Here is a 12,418-nt window from a genome sequence, read left to right as displayed (position 1 = left end):
TCTCAAAACTAATGAGGGATGGGTCAAGTTCCTTTTACTAACTTATACTTTTCTTTCGAAGAAAAAATTTTTTGGGGCATAATTTCCACATAAAATTAAAGTCCAAGTTTGGGTACAATATTCTTTTACTCAACAAATACACTCAAGATCTTGATATGGGAGATTTTCCCCCAAAACTGTATAACAACACAGTTCTCAAACACCTTCACACGTATGGTAAGTGATAAGCTCTTTTTTATCTTAACTACCTAACCAGGCTTCATTATAACCCGAGTATTTACTTTTACTTTGATGGTTGCTTTTCTGAACCCCTACAGCAGAGGAACCCTACTCTCTACAGGACCTCCACTGTCATTTTCTCTTGTTCGTTCAGAGTATTCAACATTTCATATCACGTATTGCTCATTTACAGTTGAATCGTCTCTGCCATAGGACTCACGGAATAAGACAGTCTTCAGTTTCCTTTAGAAAACTTCAATATTTTCAATCATTTGGATGTCTCGTGGGAGCTTATTGTCAAGTCTCGGGGCTGCATGTTTAAAGGCTCTAGAGCCTACAGTAGACATATAAGTCGACAGTTTCATCATTAATATATCATTGATGATGATACATTGTGAAATCCGAAAACAATTCCCTAAGAGCCAATATATGTTTTCTGTTTAATTTCCAACTGGGATTATTGCTTGTATTTAGAGTACAAAGAAAATTGCACATTTCTATCAGTTGTGATCTGGCTTACTATCCTAAAACTAGATTTCTGTCTATCCCTCTGGATAAATACTTTTGCTAAGCAGTTGTGGCTGAGTAATCAGGAGTTTTATTCTGTTTATTTCGATTTACAGTCACATAAATATCTTAAAAAAAGTTACAATTTCAAAACATGTGATATACCATATGACATCCCTTATATTATTTATTGATTAATATAAATTTGATTCTCTTAGTGAATTAGAAGTGGATATTAAAAAATAGAGAAGCAATCATATGAGAAACTTTATATTACTGAAAGATTTCTACTCAGAGTTAGAAGTTGAAAAATCCGTTTAGGGCACACATTTTTAGATATAACCTTAGAAAAGACAAAAACATTTTTGTGAAAAAATAAATATTCATGAAAAAAATAATAAAAAAGTTAAATTTAGGTAAATTTAATAAAGAAAAAATTAAAATATGGATGAAAATGACTGTAACCCTCATATAGAATCATTCAATATATTTTTCATATCTATTTTCAAGGATCAACCACAGGTACTACATCTGGTACTACCACTGGAACTACAACTGCTACTACTACAGGAACTACAACTGGTACAACTACTGGAACTACCACTGGTACAACAACAGGTACTACTACAGGAACTACTACTGGTACAACAACTGGAACTACCACTGGTACAACAACAGGTACTACAACTGGTACTACTACAGCAACTACAACTGGTACAACTACTGGAACTACCACTGGTACAACGACAGGTACTACGACTGGTACTACTACAGGAACTACTAGTGGTACAACCACTGGAACTACCACTGGTACAACAACAGGTACTACGACTGGTACTACTACAGGAACTACTACTGGTACAACTACTGGAACTACCACTGGTACAACAACAGGTACTACAACTGGTACTACTACAGGAACCACTACAGGAACTACCACTGGTACAACTACAGGAACTACCACTGGTACAACTACAGGAACTACCACTGGTACAACTACGGGAACTACCACTGCTACTACTACTGGAACTACCACAGCTACTACTACAGGAACTACCACTGCTACTACTACTGGAACTACCACAGCTACTACTACTGGAACTACCACAGCTACTAGTACAGGAACTACTACTGCTACTACTACTGGAACTACCACTGCTACTACTACAGGTACAACTACAACTACCCCTTCCCCTTAAACTATCCCAGTTTCGACGGCTGGAACTATCATCAACACAACTTCAACCGTTTCCAAATACATGTTTTGATGACACAGTCAATACATCTTTACTTGATTGCCACACTGTAGTTTCTGCTGATTCTATTTTCTGATTAAGAATCAGTTCAGTTTAAATGAGCAAACTTTCTAACTATTCCTGTCCTACTTTACTACTGACTTATTAATAACATGACCTTTTTCTTTCAAAAGAAACATTTTTTGGGGGACATTGTTTGCATATCAAACTAAAGTTAACACTGGCATGAAATTCACTTTTTAATGTTATGTAGAGAATATATCAAAACCAAAATTACCTATTCATACTTTCAGTCATGATGCCAGATAATTCATAATCAATCAATCAATCATACTTTCAGAATAGATGGCATAATGTTTCCTTTAATTGAAGTAATATATTTCTACCTTTTTTCTAAAGCATAATTACTGTTGGATTCTTTTCCTGATTATGAATTATTATTATTTTACAAGGGTCCTTGAATATTACAAAGAGTAAAAATATCATCACACAGACAAAATTGTGATATTTGTATTGTATTTTTCTCTAATTCTTTTTTCTTTCGTATCCACTACAGGAACTACTACAGGAACTACTACTGCTACTACTACAGGAACTACCACTGCTACTACCACTGGTACTACTACAGGAACTACCACTGCTACTACCACTGGTACTACGACAGGAACTACTACTGCTACTACCACTGGTACTACTACAGGAACTACCACTGCTACTACTACAGGAACTACCACAGCTACTACCACTGGTACTACTACAGGAACTACCACTGCTACTACCACTGGTACTACTACAGGAACTACCACGGGTACTACTACAGCAACTACCACTGCTACTACCACTGGTACTACTACAGGAACTACCACTGCTACTACCACTGGTACAACTACAGGAACTACCACTGCTACTACTACAGGAACTACAACTGCTACTACCACTGGTACAACTACAGGAACTACCACTGGTACTACTACAGGAACTACCACAGCTACTACCACTGGTACTACTACAGGAACTACCACTGCTACTACCACTGGTACTACTACAGGAACTACCACTGCTACTACTACAGGAACTACCACAGCTACTACAACAGGTACTACTACAGGAACTACCACTGCTACTACCACTGGTACTACTACAGGAACTACCACAGGTACTACTACAGCAACTACCACTGGTACTACTACAGGAACTACCACTGCTACTACTACAGGAACTACCACAGCTACTACCACTGGTACTACTACAGAAACTACCACTGCTACTACCACTGGTACTACTACAGGAACTACCACTGCTACTACCACTGGTACAACTACAGGAACTACTACTGCTACTACTACAGGAACTACCACTGCTACTACTACTGGAACTACCACTGCTACTACTACAGGTACTACATCTATCGCTTAAACTACTCCCAGGTTTGACTGCAGGAAATATCATCGGAACAACTTCAACCGTTTCCAAATGCATGTTTCAATGACACAGTCAATAAATCATTGCTTCACTGTAGTTTCTGCTGATTCTAATTTCTGATTAAGAATCAGTTCAGTTTAAATGAGCAAACCTTCCTACTATTCCGATCCTGCTTGACTACTGAATTATTAATAACATGACCTTTTTCTTTGAAAGGAAACTTTTTTTTTTAACATTGTTTGCATATAAAACTAAAGTTAACGCTGGCATGAAATTCACTTTTTAATGTTATGTAGAGAATATATTAAAAACACTATTTCCTAATCATATTTTCAGTAAGGATGCCAGATAATTCATAATCAATCAATCAATCAATCAATCAATCAATCATACTTTCAGAATAGATGGCAGAATGTTTCCTTTAATTGAAGTAATATATTTCTACCTTTTTTCTAAAGCATAATTACTGTTGGATTCTTTGCTTGATTATGAATTATTATTATTTTACAAGTGTTCTTGAATATTAAAAAGAGTAAAAATATCATCACACAGACAAAATTGTGATATTTGTATTGTATTTTTCTCTAATTATTTTTCTTTCGTATCTAAGACCCTTTCGATGTAATGTTTCCTTTATAAATTGTCCATCATTACTTTATAATTATATCAGTATTTCTGCATCATTTATATACTATCCTTATCCCCTTTAGTTACATATAATAAGTTCTTTTTTTATTTAATGTACTGAATATATTTGTTTCAAAACTGTTGTAAAAAGTAAAACGAATCTATTGGTGGATCTTCTATTCAGGTGAAATAACAAAATCCTCTAAAGAAAAACTTTCCAAAAATGAAAACCTTTAGTACTTTACTGGCTACTTCTTGATCATCTTTACCTTTCCAAAAATGAAAACCTTTAGTACTTTACTGGCTACTTCTCGATCATCTTTACCTTTCCAAAAATGAAAACCTTTAGTACTTTACTGGCTACTACTTGATCATCTTCACCTTTCCAAAAATGAAAACCTTTAGTACTTTACTGGCTACTTCTTGATCATCTTTACCTTTCCAAAAATGAAAACCTTTACTACTTTACTGGCTACTTCTTGATCATCTTTACCTTTCCAAAAATGAAAACCTTTACTACTTCACTGGCTACTTCTTGATCAGCTTTTACTTTCTGAACAGGAAAACCTTTAGTGCTTTACTGGCTACTTCTTCATCATCTTTAACTTTCCAAAAATGAAAACCTTTAGTACTTTACTGGCTACTTCTTGATCAGCTTTTACTTTCCGAACAGGAAAACCTTTAGTGCTTTACTGGCTACTTCTTGATCAGCTTTTACTTTCCGAACAGGAAAACCTTTAGTGCTTTACTGGCTACTTCTTGATCAGCTTTTACTTTCCGAACAGGAAAACCTTTAGTGCTTTACTGGCTACTTCTTGATCAGCTTTTACTTTCCGAACAGGAAAACCTTTAGTGCTTTACTGGCTACTTCTTGATCAGCTTTTACTTTCCGAACAGGAAAACCTTTAGTGCTTTACTGGCTACTTCTTGATCAGCTTTTACTTTCCGAACAGGAAAACCTTTAGTGCTTTACTGGCTACTTCTTGATCAGCTTTTACTTTCCGAACAGGAAAACCTTTAGTACTTTACTGGCTACTTCTTGATCAGCTTTTACTTTCCGAACAGGAAAACCTTTAGTACTTTACTGGCTACTTCTTGATCAGCTTTTACTTTCCGAACAGGAAAACCTTTAGTGCTTTACTGGCTACGTCTAGCGCCACTTTCTCTACAGCGTGTTTAAAGTCGCGCTAGAGTAGCCGTCTATCGGGAGAGTTTAATCTCCAATCTAATCGCACCTTAATAGTGAAATCAGGTTTCTCTTTTTGCTAAACTTGTAATTAAACTCACGAGTTGGACCTTCAAAACCACTATTGTTGTTGTTGTTGTTGTTACTGTTGTTGGTGTTGTTAAAACAAGCAAAGGTTTCCGTGACCTTAAAATTTCATATCTAAATTTCATCACTAAACTCACGAGTTGCTCCTCCAAAAGCATTATTATTATTATTATTATTATTATTATTGTTGTTGTTGTTGTTACTGTTGTTGGTGTTGTTAAAACGAGCAAAGGTTTCCGTGACCTTAAAATTTCATATCTAAATTTCATCATTAAACTTATGAGTTGGACTTCCTAAAGCGCTGTTGTTGTTGTTGTTGTTAAAACAAGCAAAAGTTTCAGTGACCTTAGAATTTCTTATATAAATTTCATCATTAAACCCGTGAGTTGGGCGTCCAAAAGCAGTATTATTATTGTTGTTTTTGTTGTTATTGATGTTGTTGTTGTTGTTGTTGTTAAAACAAGCAAGGGTTTCAGTGACCTTAAAATTTCATATCTAAATTTGGACTTGGATTTTGGACTTCCAAAAGCACTATTATTGTTGATGTTGTCTTTGTTGTTAAAACAATCAAAAGTTTCAGTGACCCCAAAAATGTATATCTAAATTGCTCGGAAATTTCACTACACAAACAAAACCAATTTTGTTGCAATACAGTTCATCATTTTCATCATCTGGACATCCTCACAGCTTTTCCAATCTTAATTACAAGCTTAATGAGGTAAATCTAGTTCGTTGTGGTGATGGGGGGGGGGGGCGGTCGGCGTTACAATTGGAGTCTCTGTCTGTCTCTTTGATGGTTCTTTTCAGCTGTCTCTGCGAAAGCTTGAGAGACAGACAGACTTAATTCATGACTCAGATGGGAGATCCGGACGAATGAGGGGAAAGAAAAGGGGAAAAACCAGTTAACAAGAAAAGGCTTTCCACTAATTACTCCCCTTAATTACTAACAAACTTCCTAACTGTTTCCAAGACCCTCTGGAGATTGACGAATGGCACAATTCAGAAAGACTTTAAGCAACAGATTAAAAAAAAAATAAAGCATCAGAATTTTAAAAAAACGAACGATAAACTCATAAACACTTATGGCTGATTACGTGAACTGGACATTTTGCTTGACCTTGAACTTTGACCTCCCAAAATTTATTCTTTTCCAGCTTTTTACATAAGAGTTATTTCCTGTAAGTTTCACTACTCTACGATTAAAATTGTGGCCAGGAAGCTGTTCACAAACAAACACACAAACAGGGGTGAAAACATAACTTTCTTCCAATTTAGTTGGCGGAGGTAATAAACAAACAATAATATAATGTATAAACATTATATAATCCTTTCAAGGAAATATATAGCATGTTAGACCTACCTATGTGTTAAAGAAATACACTTCAAGCAACTTTTTATTATTTTCGTTTGCTTTGGAAGACTAAAAGCTCGTAAAATTGTGAAAATCGTTTGCAGAAATAACGAAAGCTTGCTAACGTAAAATAAAACTGATAATATTAGTCCTTCAACTCTTCAGTTTAAGAGTTGAAGGGAAAGACGCCTTTCGATGTGGCATCGGTGGAAATAGATGTAGAAACGTGGCACCACTGCATTGGAAGGTATTGTTGATAGTCTTGTGGTAGAACCGTTTGTGAAAAGTGTTAATTTCGTCGTTCATTGTGATATTATCGAATTTCTATCCAGAGCTCGAGTTAATTCATGTTGAAGATACATAAGATGTGACTAAGGTAAGCCTATTATGATAAATGTTTCTTTTGGAACTGGTAGTTAAATCCATTACGGCCTATAACCTACCGACCTACTGTCACGCCCTTCATAACACGACTCCCTGTGAAGTATAGGAATGGCTCGGCGTCCTGTAATACAAGCCCTTGGCTCATTTAAATGTATTAACAGTTAAGGAAATTATGCCATATTGATGCACGACTGGTTAGGGATACGCCAATACAGGGTAGGTTTGTCCAAGCTAGGCCTATTTATCTTAGCCCTATAACTTTGTCTATTTGTAGCTTAACCTAATCTAGGGATTACCTAGGCTAACTCGACCTAAAGTTAATAGTACTAGCCTAATACGGTAATCCTTCACCATATTTAGTTTAGGAATATTTCATGAGCCTACCCAACTTCGAAAACGAACATTGCAGGCTAACATATCAACATAAATTGCAGCCTACAATAATAGGCCTACAGCGTAATCCTATGACCATCAGTCGACAGCATTTTCACAAACACTAGCATAATAAATAAATAGCAAAAAGCAGTTCTTAGAAGGCTGTTCACTATCAACTTAATATAATATATGCAAAGTTATATTTGATTATTAAAGAAATAGTTTGAATGTAGCAAAACATACTTCGCTAAACTGCATCCAGAACCTATACTTAGGCCTACTGCTTTTATACGTCTTATTTCTCCACTAAATTATATCACATCATTCATCCTTGCTTTAATCAAGCTATTTCTGTAAGTTTTTGTTACTGCATAGCATAAATAATGTTCTTTAAAAGCTTAGTATGAAAATAATGATCTATTTATAGAAACTCAACGATTTGAACAACGGAATCTTGTCAGCTACTTCAGACTCAATGTCCCAGCTGAAACTATTATAAATAATAGCTTTTTTGGGCTCAAGCCATGTCATCCTGATGGAAGGTTCCTTCAGTAGCTTCCTTTGGATATATATAACTACTAAAATATTCCCAGAGAATTAAACTAAAGGTTTTCACAGAATTCTAACTTCTGGAGCGAGTATTCTAAGGGTTATCCCTTTAGAATATCATATATCAACAGGGGACGCATGCATTAACACGTCACATGGCCATCTGCACCCCAGCTAGCGTTTACGCTTCGAGGGGGAGATGTGGTGAGGGAATGTGGGAGGTATCTGAGGTGCCGTTCCAAAGATACTCTCCCTTCGTCACTGTTACGATACTCACAGCTGCGTGACGTCACGTCCGCCCGCTTCATTCCGTATTCAGTAGCGATAACGCGCTTTGGTTTTTTCCCTTTTATCGCTGTTTTTTGTGTGCATCCTTCAAGATGTCTCTGCCTTCTGCTTCGCCTTCTTCTGGAAAGTTGAGTACCAGGTTCTTGTACTGTTTAAATAAGCTCTGGCCGTCGAGTAACAATTTTTTACGCTAAAATCTTGAGTTTTGTGGCCGAGCTGTGCCTTGCTCCGGGACGCCATTTACGGCGCTGCTGTTCGCTTGCATGCGTTATTTAGTTAGCCAGAACAGCCTTTCCCGGCCTTTTAACTGAGATAAATCTTTAGTTATTTAGTCTTCATTTTTAGGAATAAGTTATATTATGCCGATAGTGGTCTTCGGCGATTTTAGTTAGCCGTCCCCATACTAGCCTTTCAGCCTAGCATAGGCTACAGCCTAGTGTTCATGTTTGCTTCAGCATGATATAATAAGTGTTCCTAGTGTTATGTTAATGAAGATATAGGCTTAGTTAGCCAGCATAGCCTTCCCGGAGTAATAACTAAATTTATCTTAGGTTATTTAATCTTCAATTTTAGGAATAGTTAATTTATGCTGTTGTGGTCTTCGGCGCTCCTAGCCAGTCGACCCCATACTGGCCTTTCAGCCCAGCATAGGCCACAGCCTAGTATTCATATTTACTTCTGCATATGAGTGTTCCTAGTGTTATTTTAATGAAGATTTAGGCATTTTTAAACATATACAAGATTCCTTGCTGCACTTATTTTCGCCTTCGAGGAACCATACAAGGAATGGTGCCTGGCCCAACCAGGCCATACCTAACCCAATGCTGGGACCCTTGTATGCTTCCTTATCTCCCTTACCCTAATGTATCTCCCTCTGGGTAGCCTTGCTTTTTCTAGCCCTTTACCCGAAACACTTCGGGTAGGCTAGGTTAGGTAGTTCTTCCCTCTTCCCTCCCATAGTGTATGGGGGGATTTCGGTCAGAACCCCAGAGTACTTATCGTTCATACCAGTCCACCCCTAAGGAACGTCTTTCCCCTGGGGTATCGACTGAGACTGAAGGTAGGGGGGGCCTAGCCCTCCCCCCCTAGACTGCTCTTGGTTGGGACTAGTCCCTTCTTCCTGTAGCCTAGCGATATGCATCCCCAGCCTTACCTAGTCTATGAGGAGATCTCCTGGTTTAGGTTAGGCCTTGGGGGTCTCTGTTTTATTATAGTTTAGGACAGTACACCAGTTCTGTTCCTACTCTGAACTAACCTACCCTAGGGTTGGAGAGCGCTTCTCTCCTACCTGGGTAGTATAGAAAACAGATTCCCCCACCATCTGGGAGCTTTAGGGTCGCGATCCCTTCTGCCCCCTCACCCCCCTCCCCCCCTACCCCACTCTATTCTTTGTGTCAGCTTGCCTTCACACCCCTGTCCGCTGTCCTACAATTCCCCCTCAGGGAGAATTGTAGGTTAAGCTGCTCTCTCCTGCCTGGGTGGCCGCTCTGCTACACTTCCCCCTCATAGTCGAACTATGGGGTTGTGTTAGCGGCCACCCTTCCAGCAGGAGAACACCCTCCCCCCCCCTGTCTAGAGTGTTCTCTGATCCTCCCTTGGATTACCTTTGGCACCCAGCCGTCTGCCGGCTCCCTGCCGTCGGATGATTGGGTCCCCCCCCTATCATGAGTACACTCCTTCCGGAGGAAAGCCGGTTGGGTATCGGACATTACCCTTCCCCCTTCCCTCCTTCTCTTTCTCTCTCCTATCATGGTGCTGGTCCACTGCCCCTGCCGCCTCCCGGCGACTGCCGCCGGCACGCCAGGTAACTTCCTACTATATAGGACCTTCCTATCTCAGGTTTACCTAAGGCAACACCCTGCCGGCTGCTGGGGGCTACTGCACCTTGCCGCACACCCAGAGAACTTCCTACTTCATAGGACTTCCTGTCTGAGGGCCATCCATAGCGCCAGCCTGCCGGCTGCCGGCGACCGCCTCCCCTTGCCGTCGACCGCCGCCCCTTGCCGCCGACCGCCGCCCCTTGCCGGCGACCGCCGCCCCTTGCCGCCGGCCGCCGCCCCTTGCCGCCGACCGCCGCCCCTTGCTGCCGACCGCCGCCCCTTGCTGCCGACCGCCGCCGCCGCCGGGGGCAGCCACCACTGCCGCCGGGGGCAGCCACCACTGCCGCCGGCTTCTCAGACACCTTCCATCTGATGTACCCAAATAGGTTCACCATTGCCGGCTGCCGGAGGCCTCCGCCCTGCCGACGGTTGCACCTATAAGTGTTTCCTACCTCTCTGCTACTCATTGCATAGCCTTGACGGATTCACCCCGCCGGACCAGGCCTCCGGCTTGCCGGCAACCCGCCGCGGCTTCCATGGACAAGCACCCCTTCCCCCCGGCTGCCGGCCCCGTGCCGGCAGTCGACCTATACATCCATATAGCCAGACTGATCTTCTTTGCTGTTTCATACCCTGAAGACAGTGTCTGAGCTGTATGAGTGTACCATACAATGTTTCCAGCATACTCTGTGCTTCTCAGTGCAGTCTCTTACCGGGACCTTCCCAAATATTGAGGGGTTTATCCTATTTCCCCTCCTTTATCTAACCCTCTTAATGAGAGAATGCCTTGATGAAGTCATTGAGCTTCAGCACGGCATTTCATTCCCGTGCTGAAACTTGGTGACGGGCAAGAGGGCTCTCGAACTTGGGGAAATTGCTCCCCCAGTTCAAATCTAAATTTCTCTCTTTCACCTTTTTCTTTTTCTCAATATTACTTCGACCTTATCCTAATTTCATAAACTTTCTTTAGTCTTGCTTTCCAAACTATATGAGAAAAATTTCCCTCATTATATGTGTGTATATATTATGTACATATATATTTATTATTATTTTTTTTTTCTCTCCTATGGCTTGGATGTATTTACATCCATTGTAGCCCCGGCGGGGATGTTCATACATCCTTTATTGCTGCCTGTTTTGTTGAGTGGGAGGAGGTATCACGGTTGGGAGGTGTTTGCATTCAAAGCTATATGTGAGAGTATTGGATGATTTATCCATCCCGTAGATGGTTTGGTCCTTTTTGGCGGAACTATTCTCAAGTGTTGGGTCTTCGGAATCCAGGGGGATCCAATGCTTGGGGTAGGACTCTCGGCTTTTGCCCGGAAGCCCGTCATTATAGATATAGGGAGCATGATTCCATAATTTCTTGGTCTCAGTCCTAACAGGCGAGTTCAGCTTACACCTGTGCCTCTACGTATATCTGTTTTGCTGCTATCCTTCGGGTAGGGTATGGAGTGGACCATCTGGGAAGTATACGCTTATTGTGCGGATAGTGGAGAGTGCAAATTTCCTTTCCGACGTGTGATGGCCTAATATTCTCGAGCAGGTACATCAAACTTACCATTTTCTCTCTCTTTCGTCTAATGGATTCTTTAAGGAACGAACCCCCATCCCCTGGATACGCTGACTCTCTCCCGGCACTGTTGACGACCTCTGCTAATGTGATAAGGGAAAGCTCTGTTGATGACCTCGGAACAGGAAAGGACCATTATACTGATATTTCTAAATCGAGTAATTTGGGTAACACGAGGAAACTTCGAATCCTCCATGTTACACAAATTTCAATAGAGACAAATTATGATGATCTATGTAAAGCATTTGAATGCTATAGATGCATAAAAGAAATATGGATGAAACTTGAAGCTGAAACTTGGGATTCATGGATATCTTATAGTAGTTATGACGAAGCATTTAGTGCAATAAGTAACTTGAATAATATTAAAATTAATAACTTGAATGCCGCGGCTGCTCTCTGCGATAAGGTACCAAAAGATTTGGATGTATACAGGCCTGCCGATTGGTTGGAAAAAGACGCAGATTTAGTTATGCCCTCCCAGAGAAATCCAAAACCACCAATGTGGCTTATAGCTGAATCAAAGGGGGTTACAGGGAATTATTTTAAAATATGCAAATTGATTCAGAAAAAAGTAGGAACTATTGCACCAGGTGATATATCTCGTTTCGGAAAAAATAGTTTCCTTATCCATGCCAAATCCAGTACACAGTCGGTAATATTGTCCAATATAAAAATAAGCAATGATGACGTTAAGTTAGATGTCAAACCCCACATAAATTTTAGCTACGGAAGGGGCGTAGTTTTTAACAGAGATCTATATGATTTTACAGA

The 12,418-nt window shown here is 40.1% G+C and overlaps 1 protein-coding gene across 1 annotated transcript in view; it reads left to right on the top strand.

Moving 5' to 3' along the window:
- LOC137633100 (mucin-2-like) overlaps positions 1-11,433 on the top strand; it is a 49,725-nt gene extending 38,292 nt beyond the window's left edge. The window contains exons 13-15 of the mRNA XM_068365261.1: positions 102-216; positions 1,237-1,548; positions 11,297-11,433. Of these exons, the coding sequence (XP_068221362.1) occupies positions 102-216; positions 1,237-1,548; positions 11,297-11,433 (564 nt within the window). The remainder of the gene's footprint in view (positions 1-101; positions 217-1,236; positions 1,549-11,296) is intronic.
- The last annotated feature ends 985 nt before the right edge of the window (positions 11,434-12,418 follow it).

This window comes from Palaemon carinicauda, chromosome 42, assembly GCF_036898095.1.
Source record: "Palaemon carinicauda isolate YSFRI2023 chromosome 42, ASM3689809v2, whole genome shotgun sequence".
NCBI classification, from domain to species: Eukaryota; Metazoa; Arthropoda; class Malacostraca; order Decapoda; family Palaemonidae; genus Palaemon; species Palaemon carinicauda.
The sequence above is the reverse complement of the archived record's forward strand: the minus strand, read 5'-3'. Positions and strand labels throughout refer to the sequence as shown.